This window comes from Chrysoperla carnea, chromosome 5, assembly GCF_905475395.1.
Source record: "Chrysoperla carnea chromosome 5, inChrCarn1.1, whole genome shotgun sequence".
NCBI lineage: Eukaryota > Metazoa > Arthropoda > Insecta > Neuroptera > Chrysopidae > Chrysoperla > Chrysoperla carnea.
This window is the reverse complement of record NC_058341.1, coordinates 34297794-34313722: the sequence shown is the minus strand read 5'-3', so window position 1 is coordinate 34313722 and position 15929 is coordinate 34297794. Positions and strand designations below refer to the sequence as shown.

Here is a 15929-nt window from a genome sequence, read left to right as displayed (position 1 = left end):
TATTTATTCGAAGTCAGATACGCTAACCATTATACCATTAGGGCTCTGTTATTTGTATTAATAAATAATTATATTCATATTTTCGACTTTCTTAAATTATAACAAAAAGTAAAACTCATTTTCGGAAAATTTTGAGTAGTATTATTACAAAAAAAATCGCAAACGAAGTTTGAAATACTTACTTAATTTGTTTTTAAATTTACTATAAGTTTACGGTCATATTTTGCCAGGCTGTCAACTGCTCAAAAGGCTAACAAATTTCAAAGACTTAAGTGCAACTCTCAATAGCACACTTATTAAATTTTGACTACCCAAGGGCTTTGCAAATACATATTTTTATCTCGCAGCGAACAAATCCAAAAAATACACGATAGATATAGCATTAAAAAAATATACTCTCTTTAAATTTTTTAAATTATTTATTTTCGTATAATAAATTAAATATATAATCACGATATAAATAAATTAACTACTCTGTTTATCCACTGGCGGCCCTAGCGTGATGCAAATGATGCGCATCCATCAGGTACTGTCATAAACAGTCACTGAAAACTCAACGAATTTTGCAGTTTTAAAATATTATGCGTGTTTCACATCTCTTTTTGGAATTGTTTCATTAAGGTGCCGATCTTATGAATAAATCATTTTATATTGTGGGTCATAATTTCGCACCACCCTTAAAACTTGCTAGAGCCATTTCCGATTTTATCTCGAAAGCTTCCATGTTTATCACTAAACCAACCATGTAAACATTTTGGAGTAGGACCAGGTGTTTCAAACTCTGATCTTCCAATTTCTTGCCATGTATGTGCATCCAATATTAGTAATCCAACATGATTGGTTTTGTTATGCCCCCAAATCATTGCTGCCAATATAATTCCATCATCTTCAAATTGAGAATTTGGATTTGGTACGAATATTGGTTCACTTGGATAACAATTTTCTTCGCACCAAGTATATTTTATTTTATTCTTTACATCTACTTTTATTATCTAAAAATAATTTTGCCATTAATGTATTTATCAGATTAAAAAATAAATTTTTTAATAAAGAAATTGATTTTGAAGATTAAGTAAGAAAATGAATATCTTTTGAGGTAATCGAACAGCATTTCCTATTCCAAAATCTTGTAAAATTTTCTTGAGAATTTGTGAAATGAGCCCCTTCCTCCTCCCCAAATAGGTATGTAACAACGATACCTCAATCTTTGCAGAATTGACATTATTTTTTGTTTTACTCGAATTTTCCCCCAAAAATTGCATGTGGTATTTGGAAAAAAAAGTCGATTGTAAACAAGAGGGGCATTCGAAGCTGCGCCACATTTTCTTTATTGCCCTAAAATTAATCGTTCTCGAGAATTTTGATCAATTCTTTATTTATGGATAAATTTATATGAATAAAATAATAAAATTCTGAAAAATTTGCAATGTCTTTGCTAATAAGTTTAATTTGCATTTATTATTAACTTACCGTTCCTGGATTATCACAATCTACATCTGAACTGATGGCATAAAAATATTGATATTCTCGCCCTGAAATATTAACAGATTGATTGAAAATGCGGTTTTTTAGAGTGGGAAATCATAAGATTTTTTTAGAAGGTAATTACTTTTCTAATACTCTTTAGTTTCGTTGTCTACTAATCTATAGCTTGTTCCAGCATATCTTAATCGATTTTCAAACATTTGTTTATTTAATTCTAAAAGATTATATTAACATTTTTCGAAATATCTTAGAAACGCTCTGAAATAAAAGTTTTTCGAACAAGATTTGAGGTGATGTTTCAAAAATTTTTTCACTTGAATCATTAAATGAATTCGATTTTTGAATTTTTCACGAACTTTATAATAAATTCATGTCATTTCGGAGTTATTTATTGATTTACTATTTTTATATTACCTAAATATTTTTCATAATTAATTCGTGGTGTTTCACAGCCTAAATTACATAATAATTCTGGAACCACAAAAATATTTCCATTCGTCAGTTTATAAGCTTTTGCATTTGTGTTTGGTATATTAATTAAGTTTGTTTTTAAATCGTTTTCATTTGAATCACACGGGTTGACTTTTATATTTTTACAGTGTGTATCCAAAGGTAAAACAAATCTTAGAGGACGGCCACGAAACATTTTTGCATAATCTGGCATTTTTTGCATATTCTGTAAATGAAGTAAAATGTTAATGTATATAATGTATAAAGAATTTGCCACGCGGGGTGGGGGGCTACGTAGTTTTAGTGAATTTTTTGAAATCAGGCAAATATTATATCAATTAATTAGAGCAGCAAAAATGTTACAAAAATCGGCTAATAAAGGAAAATGATAGAAGCCCCTCGGATTTTGCTAAAACCTTGTGGAATGTGGTTCTTGGGTGCAAATATCATTACTAAATAAAAAATAAACAATAAATTTTTAATTCAATGAAACGATGAATGTTAAAATTCGCAAAAAAAATTTTTTTTAATTTAAACTTTTTATTCAATTAAAAAAATTTGTAAATAGGCAACTTTTATGGCGTAAATGCTAAGTGCTTGTCTAATAATCGAAAACTATTAAATTATACATGTATCAGTATACGAAATTCAAGATGCCTATTTAAATTTTTTATTCACTTAACAAAAGTTGTAAATAGGCAACTTGTATGACGTAAATGTTAAGTGTTTGTCTAATAATCGGAAACTGTTATACATGTATAAGTATACGAAATTCAAGTTGCCTATAAAAATTTTTTTTTAAATCTAAACTTTTTATTCATTTAAAAAAATTTGTAAATAGGCAACTTTTATGGCGTAAATGCTAAGTGTTTGTCTAATAATCGAAAACTATTTATTAGAAATGTCAAGTACAAAATAGATAAATAAAAAGTTGATATGAGCGCCATCCATTAGAAAATTAATGAACTACAGAAATTGTTTTTATTTAGAAGAATCTAGAACAAATGCATTTTTATATGATCAATATACCGTTTCTAGGTTTTTCTAGTAAACTTAGATTTGTGTATAAATAGCGATGAATTTTTGTATTTGACACAGTTCAGTTGAGCTGCATTGTAAAGTTAAATGGTAATTAAAAATAACAATTCAAAAAGTAATCAATGTTTTTATTTCAAACATTATTAATAGGTTATGGGCCCAGATAAATTAAAATAAAAATAGTGTCTACAAAAGGTGTCTTTTGTCCTGAATCAAAAAGTAAAAATTTGTGATCAAAAAAAAAATAAACTTGTAATTGAAATACAGTGAAGTGTAAATGTACAGTGAAACGATGGAAGAATTGAAAACCATCAAGCTGGTGGGTAATGAAAATTACCAAGCATGGAAATTCCAAATTACAATCATCTTGAAAAGCATGAAGAATGGCGAATTGCTTCACACAGAGAAACCAATAGATGCTGAGATGTTGAAAAACTGGAATCAAGTTGAGAATGCTGCTCAAAGGGTCATAGTAACTTCAGTAAGTGAAAAGGTTCTCTCATTGCTGTTTTCTTGTGACACATCGAAGAAAATGTTGGACAAATTGAATGCTGTGTATGGTCACAAATCAGACGCCTCATTACATATTCTGGAACAGAAATTTTACAATGTAGTCTACAATAAAGAGGATGGTGTTGGTAACCACATCTCAAAGCTGGAACACCTGGTGAGTCAAATGAAAGAACTGGGTGAAAATGTATCCGAAGGAATGTTGATGGCCAAAATTCTGAATACCCTGCCACCCGAATTTGCACATTTCCATTCAGCTTGGGACAGTACGCCTGCAGAAGAAAAGAAGCTGAACAATCTCACTGCCCGATTGTTGATTGAAGAAGAAAGGTTGAAAAATAAGTTATCCACAGAAAAATCAGAGTCAAAAGAAGAAAACAATGCCCTTGTCAGTCACAGAAAGAAAAACAGATTTCAGCAAAGAGGAAAATGGGACAAAAATCCAAATGCCAATAAGCAAGATAATGTGAAGAAGTGTTACCACTGTGGAAATTTGGGCCACGTTCAGCTCAACTGTCGAATCAAACAAGGTATCAAGTGCCACAACTGCGGAAAAGTTGGGCATTTCCAGAAGGACTGCAGAATGAAGAAAGAAAGTTTAAACTTCAGTGCTGCTTTGAGCTCGTATACAGAAAATCCACATGGTGAATCATGGATTATCGATTCTGGAGCCACACAACATATGACGTACAACAAGAATTACCTCAAAAATTACAAATCATTCCAAGGAGAACGAACTGTCAGTTTGGGTGATGGAAAAGAAATTCAAGCGTATGGTGAAGGTACAATTGAATTGAAAACATGGACCAAAGGCTTCGAAGAAAAAGTTCTATTGAGAGAAGTACTATACGTGCCAAAATTGAAAATGAATCTGTTTTCGCCACGAAGAGCAGTTCAATTTGGTTGCAAGATTATTTTACAAGGCCAGAATTGTACCATCAAGAAAAATAATGTCAAAATATTAGATGGAACACTCAAAGGAAGCTTGTGGGTGCTGAATGCTAAAATCAATGAAGAAATTCAATCAGTCGGTCAAGTAAACCTAACCAGTTTACAATTATGGCACCAACGTTTGGGTCATCAAAACATGAATCATGTGAAGAAAATTTTGGAGAAATTCAACATCAAAACAGATAAGAAAGAAGAATTTTGTGAGCCTTGTGTATTTGGAAAACAACAAAGAAAGCCATTTCCAACAACTAATACTAAAACACATGAACCAGGCGAAATAATCCACTCAGATGTATGCGGACCAGTAGAATATTCGATCGGTGGGAGCAGGTACTTTGTCCTGTTCAAAGATGACTTCTCACATTACAGAAAAGTATTTTTCTTGAAACAAAAAAGTGAAGTCAAAAGAATTTTGAGCGATTATATCAGAAGTGTGAAAACAGAAACTGACAGAAAAGTTAAAGTATTGAGAACAGATCGAGGTACAGAAGATTGTAATGAAGAAGTCAAAGAAATTTTGAAAAGATATGGAATCAGACATCAGACTACTGTTGGATATGCACCGGAGCAAAATGGATCTGCTGAAAGGGACTTGCGAACCATTGTTGAAGGAGCCAGAACTTTAAGATGTGCAGCGAAATTGCCAAAGAAATTTTGGGCTGAAGCTGTCAATACTATGGTATACATCCTGAACAGAACTGGAACTTCATCAGTCCCTGGAAAAACACCTAATGAATTGTGGTTTGGTAAAGATGCAGAAATTGAAAATTTGAAAGTATTTGGTTCAGAAGTTTATTGCCATATCCCAAAGCAAAAAAGAAGAAAATGGGATGAAAAATCAAGAAAAGGAATTTTTGTGGGCTACGATGAAAATGTCAAAGGCTATAAAGTATATTTTGAAAATACTGGAAAAATCGAATTACACAGAGATGTCATCTTTAGAGAACCTGAATCTGAACAGAGAAATCTCAAAATTATTGAAAAAGATGAAAATGAAGAAGGAACTCAAAGTGAAGATAAAGAAAAGGAGATTGAAGCAGAAAAAGAAGATGATGAGAATGAATATAGATCAGCAGAAAGTTCCGAAGATTCAGATGGAGATAAGACCGTTGAGTCTACCAGAAAATTGAGAGACAGAGATAAAATAAGAAAACCAGCTAGATACGCTTATGATCCAGGAAGTGTTATCGCAGAAGCTTTAATTACTGGAGCTGAACCACTGGAACCAAGAACTTATGAAGAAGCAATAAAAGATGAAAATCATGAAAAATGGAAACAGGCAATGAATAAGGAAATGGAATCCATGAAGAAGCACAAAGTTTGGATTTTGAGTGAATTACCAGCAGACAGGAAGGCTCTTAAAAATAAATGGGTGTACAAAATTAAAAGAAATGAACATGGTCAAATTGAAAGATATAAAGCCAGATTAGTATGCTGTGGTTATTCCCAGATATATGGCATCGATTATACAGAAATTTCAAGTCCAGTAGCTAGATATGACTCAATCAGACTTATTTTGTCATTGGCTGTAAAAGAAAATATGACGCTGGAACAATTTGATGTGACTACAGCCTACCTGTATGCAAAATTAGATGAAGAATTGTATATGGAGCAACCAAAAGGCTATGAAGATGGAACTGATAAAGTATGTAAGCTGAAACAAAGTATTTATGGCTTGAAACAGTCTGGAAAAATGTGGAATAATCGATTTACTGAATTTCTCAAGAAATATGGTTTAAAACAGAGCAAAGTTGATGCATGTATTTTTTCAAATCAAAATCATTCTATGTTTGTTGCAATTTATGTGGATGATGGACTAATTGCAGCCAAAAATGCAGAAGAATTGAAAAAACTGATCAATGGACTACAAGATACTTTCAAGGTTTTAAGTTCACCATTGCACTATTATTTGGGTATGGAAATTATTCAGAAAAACGGCTCAATCTTCATCCACCAGAAAAATTACATTGAAAAAGTGCTCAGTAGATTTGGAAGTGATGATTCCAATCCAAGCTCAGTACCAGTGGACGCTACTCAATCACTCAGCGAAAAAGACCATCCACACAAACTGAAAAGTGTCAAAAACGAAGTACCATATCGAGAGGCAGTTGGAAGCCTCATGTTTTTAGCTATCATTTCAAGGCCAGATATCAGCTATGCGGTGGGTCGAGCAAGTCAATTCTTAGAAGATCCAAAAACAATTCATTGGAATGCTGTCAAGAAAATTTTAAAATACTTACAAGGAACTAAAGAATATGGTCTTCTTTACCAAACTGAAGGAGATTTGGAAGGTTATTCAGATGCAGATTTTGCTGGAGATACAGATGATAGAAAGTCAACTAGTGGATATGTATTTCAACATGGAGGTGCAGCTGTATCATGGGCATCCAGAAAACAAAGACTTGTAGTTTTATCAACAACTGAGGCAGAATATGTGGCAGCAAGTGAAGCAGCAAGAGAAGCCATTTGGATCCGAAATTTGTATGAAGAACTGACCGGAAAAGACAAAGTCATTACCTTACATGTGGACAACAAGAGTGCCATCTGTGTGATCAAGGACGAAGTTTCCAAGAAGAGGAGCAAACATTTTGATGTCAGATATCATTATATTAAAGATTTAGTAAAAGAAAAAATAATTAAAATTTTATATGTTAATAGTAAAGATCAGAAGGCCGATATTTTTACTAAAGGTATTAGCAGAGATAATTTTGCGAGACTCAGATACAATTTAGGGTTAAGAAAACTGTAAGGCACCCATATCAACTTTTGGTGGGAGTATTAGAAATGTCAAGTACAAAATAGATAAATAAAAAGTTGATATGAGCGCCATCCATTAGAAAATTAATGAACTACAGAAATTGTTTTTATTTAGAAGAATCTAGAACAAATGCATTTTTATATGATCAATATACCGTTTCTAGGTTTTTCTAGTAAACTTAGATTTGTGTATAAATAGCGATGAATTTTTGTATTTGACACAGTTCAGTTGAGCTGCATTGTAAAGTTAAATGGTAATTAAAAATAACAATTCAAAAAGTAATCAATGTTTTTATTTCAAACATTATTAATACTATTATACATGTATAAGTATACGAAATTCAAGATACCTATTTATTAATTTTGTAAGTCAACTTTAAGATTGACCGTTTCATTTAATTAACAATTAATTGTTTATTAACAAATAGAAACATTTGTACCACTAACTTATGCCTTACTAATGATATTTGACACCTAAGAAGCACATTCCATGAGGTTTTAGCAAAATGCGAGCGGTTTCTTTCATTTTCCTTTATTTGTAACATCTTTCACTGTACTAAATGTATTCCTTCGCAACAATTATTAAGGTAGAATGTCTGTTATAGTCAAGTTTATAAAAACAGGAAATTTTAATACCTTTAAATGTTGGTACTTAATGAAATAAAAAGATATATATTATTTTAGTCATGTTTAAAATTCTACCAGGCAGGTTTAAATGTATTTCATGAAAAAAAAATTCTCCCAAGAAAGCTGAGATTTAGACAAGATAAAATATTGTTTCACAAAAATTATGTAAGGTTCATTTTAGATGAGACTTTTTGCATACCGGATTGTCTGGAATGTTTTTTATAAGTGTATTTACCGCGACGGTTGATACAGATATTTGATATAACAAAAGAAACATTGTAGCTATAAAATTTCACGACTCACTGAATTGCAATAGGAAAGAAATTGTACTTCAGATCGAATTAATTATGGTAATAATTATAATGAAGGTAAAAATTTTAATTTGGTAATAATGTTAAGGATAAAAAAACTTACTTTCATTGTTTCAACATACATACAATCCAGCATTGCAGGATCACGATAACAGCAAATATCAATCACAATATGATTTGCATATTCATATTGATTTATGATATGCAAATAAAAGAATGCTTCTGCATAAAATTTGTATTTAATTTTCTCTGTGTCACGACTTAAAACATTTATAATAGTCTGAAATCAAAGAACATACATATTTACTTCACAAATTGGATTATCTTAAATTTTTTCGATTTCTGATTCATGATCAAAAGATTCAAAACTTTGTTTTGGGCAAATTTTGATCCAACGAAAGCTGCCCGATTTTTGTAAGTTTTGGTCCAAAATTAACTTGATAACCAAGCGAAAACGATAATCATGGCCAAATATCGTTCGTACCCATTGTTCTAGAGACATAGATTTCATAAAGCTTAAATTTAATTGGGTGTATTGTTGACGTAAAAAAAATGAAATATGTATAGATCTTACGCCCAAAAAAATTTATTTTTCGTAATTTTTGGTACAATTTAATAGCAGTTTTTTAAACTCTAGTTCATGCGTAAAGATAAAAAAACAATTTCCCATGCATACGTAAATGTTCTTATTAGAATAGGTATTTCATACGCTTTAGGCATGTTTCTTCCGAGCTATAGAATCACCTTGGATATACTCATTAAAAAAAAACATACCTGTTCATTTGGATACCATTTTAAAGCTGAAGCGAAAGCTTCATTATTAAGTCGTGCTTTGAACATCGATGGTACTGAGACACATAAAGGTTGTTCCACAATTATAAAATAATTTTCTGTGATACCTTTAACAATGAAAATTTGTATTCAAAATCCAATTAAAAAAAAACTTTTATAAAACGTTTACCGAAAGTATGCATATAGGGTGGATTTAAGGGCCATCTTGCCGGTATACTGTTAACAATGTATGCTTGATCAAACATTGTTAAATCCTCGATTCCATCTCCTGCTGGTGGAAAACACATTATGCTATGCTTTGGTCCAAATTTTGACATGGATAAGCCCAAATTATATACATGTCCTGTAATAAAATTTCCCGATTAATTGATAATACTTAAAAAATGTTTTGGAAACACAGGTGGAACTGTAACACTTCATTTACCACTAGGCATGACATGTGGATGTGAAGTATGATTAACAATTCCTATATGTTCAGACACATTAACTTTTCCTTCGGTCTCAAGAGTATCAGGATTAAATTTAAAAATTTTCGGAATTTCTGTAAAGGCGTACAATTCATCTCCAAATGGATATACCGAAATCATTGCATTATCTGATCCACCTTTAAATACGGATGAAATTCTAAAAAATTAAAAAGAAATTTTTAGGGATTTTATTGACAAGTGAAATATACTGAAACAAAACTTTATAGCAGTAGCAAATTTTTTCCCCCAATTCGAAGATAAATTTAGGTTGACAATGGTACCTTAAAGGAAAAGACTAAAAAAATTTTTCCATTTGGAATTATACGATCTAATTTTATTAGATTTGAAGCCTGAACTGTATCGTACACGGTTCCATAATGTTTACGAATCTTTTTCAGATTCGTCCACTTACATAATTTTGGTATTTTCAGAAAGCGAATTGGGCGGCTTAACCATAGACCTTTTCATCGATTTGCTATTGTTTCGGACAGTTGTCAATAAACTATTCAAGTAAAGAAAATAATTATCTTTTACCTTTATCAAACGACGGTTTTTGACAAAGATAGAAGATATGTGTTATGTATGTCTTTACTTGAACAGTTTTTTGACATCTGCCCGAAACAAAAAACAATCATTATTTTAAATGAAAAAGTCTATTATTAAATATGGTGGGAGCGCAAATAAATACAAAGTAGATAGTAAGACTATATGCATTGCATATTTTAACTGCGCTTCCATCATTTTTTAAAACTATAACTTAAAGGTGATTAGTCCATTAGAGTTGGGCAAAATTTTACTTTGTGCTTTTTATTTTTTTCTAAAAATATATAAATGATAAATAATTAAAGTCATAACAGAGTTAAAATTTTATCGTGGGTGGAATTCGACTTGGTTTCAAACCTTTCTCGTTATTGTAGGTACTAATTATGTGTTTTTTAGATAAAACTAAAAAACACAGAGTAAAATTAAGCTCTCCAAAGAATAATTGCATTAACGGGTTTTTTATTTGAAAGATATGCATCATTAAATGTGTTGAAAATTTTTAACTTTTTGAATTTTCAAATAGATGCGAAAAGTGTTGAGTTCTGAATCTTGAACCCTCTAAACGACAACTATAAGTTAAAAATTTGCATTTTAGCGATTTTTAAAACAGTTACAAATTCGAATTTTAGCGTATGCACAAAAAATAATGTGTATTTTACACTATTTTTGGGACTCCATTACAAAATAGTTAAAATAAAACCCTGATGAAATTTTCATTTTTTGATAGCTCTTTACAAATTAAATAAAAAGTTTTCCAATAATTTTCCTTCTTATAAAAAGACAAATAAAAAATTACCGTGTTTTCAAACTTACTTATTAAATATAGTTTGACATGGATCTGGCACTGATGCTGTTCCAAACTCGGTTATGACAATTCTTCCAGCTTCATTGTTTTTCTTATAAACATCGGTTTGTAAAAATCGACATTGATAAGTTACTTTTCCATTTTGAATAGAAAATCTAAAAAAAAGGGATAAGTCTAATTGGTTATTAACTTACTTAGGGCACATAAAATGGAAAAAGCCATATTTATTCAGTTTTGGTATTATCAAAATTTGAAACTGTGCAGATTGGAAGCTATAAATTAAACTATTTTCATAATATATCGTGAAAACATTTTTATACCTATGAAGTAATGCTGAACTATCAAATAAATGCTTAAATTCCATATCACCAACTTTTATAGAACCTGGACCATTTCGATATAAAGCTCCATTTAACCATTTTGGAATGATCCCTAAATACAAATAGTATATAATGATATATATAAAAAAAATAAACAACTTTTGTTTGAAACATTCTTTCGTAAACATTTTTGTTTCGCTGTGAGGGTGCAAATTAGGCTAGAATATAAATTTCCATTTTCTCCAAAACTATACAAGGTAGAAGGTTGAAAATTGTAGGTAGATATTTTTATAAATACGTATAAATACTCTATTGATTCTAATTTCATACCAAACCTGTCGGGCAATAGGAAGGAAGACAAAATTTTTCGAATTTTTCCAAGGGCGGCCAGAAAGTCACCATTTTATTTGACATAAAAGTTTTTGTTTTTTTAAACTTTTTTAATTTATAAAACAATACAAGGTCTGATATTCAACACTGTCTATATAGGGTATTTCAACAATTAACTCAGTCAATTGTTTATTTTCACTTGTTTCACCTATTTTAATTGAGCCAGAGGAAATAATTTTTTACTCCTCTCAAAAATTGTGATTTTTGGATTTCAAGTTACCTCCGAAGAATTCAAATATGGAGAAAATTACCTTCACACGATTTTTCTGCTCAAAATGAAAGCAAAATATGTTCAAATATTTCGGGAAAAGTATTTTTTGAGGTAAATTTTTTTTTGTGGGATATAACATATTTAGAAACGATTTTTAGATATAAAATGTTGGATTCCCAAAAAAGTTCAAATGGAAAAATTGTTTAAAACGAGGAGCGTATATTAGGCGCAAATGATTTGCAATTTTTTTTTATAACTGTAAAACAAATTTTATAAATCCTACCTGTGACCGTTCCCTCTATTGGTTCGATAATTTCCTGCTCACAAGATCGAAGCCAAACACTTACATCGCAATTTGGATATAAATCATCACATTCCGTATTTATTTTCTAAAATTATTCAATATTTCAAATAAACAAAAAAAATATCACAATAATAAAACTCACTTTCTTATCCGAAATAATACTTGCACCCTTTCTAAAAGGTGTTGGGGACCATGGAAAAATTGTTGAATTATTATCTGTTTCCGGTAATAATCTAGTAAGCTTAGGCTTATCGTCTAAATTTTCAATTGAAGTAGTCATTTTCAAAAAAACAAAATTAAACTATTATAATTCTATGAATAAACTTTTTATATTTTAATAAATTCCATTCATGTCCTCTCAAAAAATTTTTATTATTAAATAATTTTTTTTTCGGCATCCACATAATTTGTATGAAACGAAAAGTGTTATTTATGTTGGACACAAAATTATAATAAAATACGTTAGTTATTTCTTTGAGCTTTTATATGATAGCGACGCGACACAAGTCGCATGTTTTTTCACAATAAATTCAATTAGAGACAAACTAAGGTCAGGATAAAATATAGTAATACGATAAGAGGATTTGTACAATTAATACGATTAATACGATAAGGGGGATTCGTACAATTAAATGAAAATTCTATCCTTACATCCCCTGTAGTTGTTTGGTATAGTTTCATTGATATTCATTTGATACAAGTGACACAAAAGTAAACATCCCACAGTGCTCAAGGGCTCATGACTTCAAAATTTTTTTATAAATTGTCTTCCATTTTTTCCTGTTCATTGCTTCTTCTTTCCAGTTCTTAATTCCGATCTGTTGAAGATCCTCAATCGTGGCTCCAATCCACTTTCTTTTCGGAATCCCTCTTTTTAGTTTTCTCCTTCGGTAATCTTTTTTTTTGGAATTCTTTTATCCAGCATCTGGCAAATGTGCCCCAGCCATCCTACACGCCGTGCTTTGATAACATTTACAATGTTGGGGTCCCTATATATTGCATAAACTTCCTCATTTGTACTTCTTCTCCAAAGCCCACACTGATCTTTTATACCTCCATAAATTTTCCTTAAAACTTTCCTTTCCCATAGAGTACCGTCGGCCTAATCATTTTTTTGTAAATCCGGGCCTTCACCGATCTTGATACCATTGGAGATAGCAAGATGCTTCTCAAGGTACTGACGACCTTGCTTCCTCTTTGAAGTCTATTATTAATGTCCATCTCTTCATCCGCATTTGTTTTAGTTAAAAATCCTAGGCATTCAAAATCTGTAACACTCTGGAAGGAGTACGTTTTCCTAGGTGTTTGAATTTTTAGATCACTTTCATCTTCGCCATCATGGTTTTGTAAATTAACATATTTTGTTTTACTTTCATTAACTGTTAACCCATATTGTCTAGCTACATGTTCTAGATTTTTAAAAACGTTCTGTAGTTCGACCATTTAAAGATACGACAATAAAAATAAAAACTATTTGGTTTGAGAGTTTTTTTTTGTTGAGTAAACAATTTTCTTTAGCGTTTCTAAACGTTATCTTGAAAATGTGTGCAAATAAATACCATGGATGGGAGGGGTGTAAAATTGGATAACAGGCTCCTTTGCAAAAGTGGCCACCATGAGCGTAGCTAAAGAGGGAAAAGTGGGAAATGCACCTATGCTGCGCCAATGATGGCTACATTTGCCTAGGCACAGATTTCAAAAATGTTAAAGAAAGTTCAAACAAATTACGGTTTCCATTCCCCGTTTTAGACTCACAAAAAGGTTTGTTTAACACACTTGGACGTGTAATTCTATCAAAGGAGTTTCAATGGGAATGAAATTCGGGTTAGTTCATCAATGGGATGGTTATGATTTATTTATTATAAAAGATTTTCGATTTATCTGCTTGGAGCTTTTTCAAAAATCAAAAAGCATGAAGCATTCAAAGATAAAATAAAAAATTTTATGAAGATATCCTCATTGTTTTTGCTATCAAATAATTTCAAAAACGGAAATTAAAGCATTAAAAATATGGTTGTTTGATGTATCTATACACACATTGGTCGTCAATGTCCATTACAAGCTCGGAAATTATCCAGAAATCTTATTTCCGCAAAAAATAATATTATTTACTTAGAGAGTTGGGTGAATAGAAGAAAATTTTACTACGGGTAATTAGCAAAGTACTTTTTATTTATATTTTCATGAAGTTTGAACTTTTTAGATGTTGAAAAATATGCAAAAAAAATTTTCCTCCTAACGAAACATGCTCTGATAAACAAACTTTGGATCGTTTTAATTTTTAAGAATCTGGAAATCTATGTTTTAAAAAGCAATCGCGGTTAATTAAACTCAGGGAAAATTTGAGAGCATTTTCAATCATATACTTCACAAAAATACGGCCACAATTACAGTGCTGGATTTGGGCTTAGACACGTGAAGTAATTTACTAGGGAGGCACAATTTTAGGGGCAAAAAAGTTTTAAAGGCGAGATAATTCAAGGGCAATCCGAATTATTTCAATAAAATGTAATGAATAATCTAGTGATTAAATTTACTTTTTAATTTGCCGCAAAAGATCAATAAACTATTATCAATATTAGTCTTGAAGAATAAATACTATGGATTATTTAAAAAATGATAAATTGAAAAATTTGGAAAAATTTTTTTTATACGCGCCCAAAATCAGCCAAATTGAAGTGTCTCATAATCGGCTCTTAAACGTTAGCCAGATAATTAAAGAACCACATATAACTATTAATTAAGCATCAAAAGGCAGTCTAAAGAGAATTTTGAATGAAAACATAAGAAGAAAGAAGAAGAAATATTCTAAAAACCTTCTAATTCCATAGAATATAATGATATTGTAGGTATTATTATTATTTCCTTGCACTTCCACCATAAAATTTTAGTAATTTATAACACTTAACACAAAAAAGTTTACTGTTTTACGACGGGGTTTTTTATAATTTTACAAATTTTATTTAAAATAATTATAAAATGAATTCTTTTGCATTAATATAATCCAGGAGCTAACAATTACGTCACCAAAAAGTATATTTTAAGTTAGATTTTGGATATTTTTTTTCTTATTGAAATTAAGTAGAGATGAAATATGTTTGACCCCTGAGAGCGGTTGTGTAAACTAGTAGGCTCAGTCTTATAAGCTTGGTCTTGGTCTTTCGAATTTTTCAAGGCCAAGACCAATGCGAATGAAGACAAGAATGCAAGACCAAGAAATATTTGCGCAAGACACATAACAAGTCTTTTACCAAACATACTTTTGAAAATAATTAATGAGCCCTCTAAAAATTTTTTAATGTGCTAAATATATATAGATAATTGATTAATTTTCATAATGTTTATTAAATGCAAGACTACAAAAATTCTGAAATAATACAATAAGACTCAATCGAAACGTAAAAGTTCAAAATATAGTTGATGAAAAATCAAAACCAAGACTCGATTGACGAACGACGAAAACCAAGGTTCAACTCTGCAAGACCGATACCTAACTCTGCAAGACCAAGACTAAAACTAATAATACAAGACCTATACCAACATGCAATCGTCAAGATCAATACCAAGACAACTACGGTCTTGGCTTTGATCTTGGTCTCGCTCGCCGATTTGTAAATCATTTTTATGCCCTTTTAGTAATATAAATAATAATTGTGAGACAGTTTTGCAGTTTCTAACATCGTGTCAGATATTATTATACTTATAATTTAAAAAAGTGAAATTTACAAAATTTAAAAGCATCCCCCTCCCCCAAATATTCTCGAAATATAGCTACAAACACCTCACCTTTTCAAACAAAAAAGAATAAATATAAAAATCGGTTCATCCGTTTAAGAGCTACGGTGCCACAATACAGACACACAGTTAGGTGAGTTAGGAACGTTAAACTTATAACACCCCTAATTTTCATCGGTGGTGCAAAAACGTATAAAAATTATTTTAAGTGTGGCTTTAACTAACCAGAACAT

The 15929-nt window shown here is 30.7% G+C and overlaps 1 protein-coding gene across 1 annotated transcript; it reads right to left on the bottom strand.

Moving 5' to 3' along the window:
- Positions 1-456: 456 nt before the first annotated feature.
- Positions 457-12251, bottom strand: LOC123299929 (carotenoid isomerooxygenase). Its single transcript, XM_044882351.1, has 11 exons — positions 12104-12251; positions 11941-12046; positions 11057-11168; positions 10745-10891; positions 9346-9545; positions 9091-9264; positions 8904-9028; positions 8233-8409; positions 1900-2161; positions 1471-1532; positions 457-992 (listed from the first exon to the last, which is right to left on the bottom strand). The coding sequence occupies exons 1-11, from the start codon at positions 12239-12241 to the stop codon at positions 678-680; spliced, it is 1818 nt and encodes a 605-aa protein (XP_044738286.1). The 5' UTR covers positions 12242-12251; the 3' UTR covers positions 457-677.
- Between the last annotated feature and the right edge of the window lie 3678 nt (positions 12252-15929).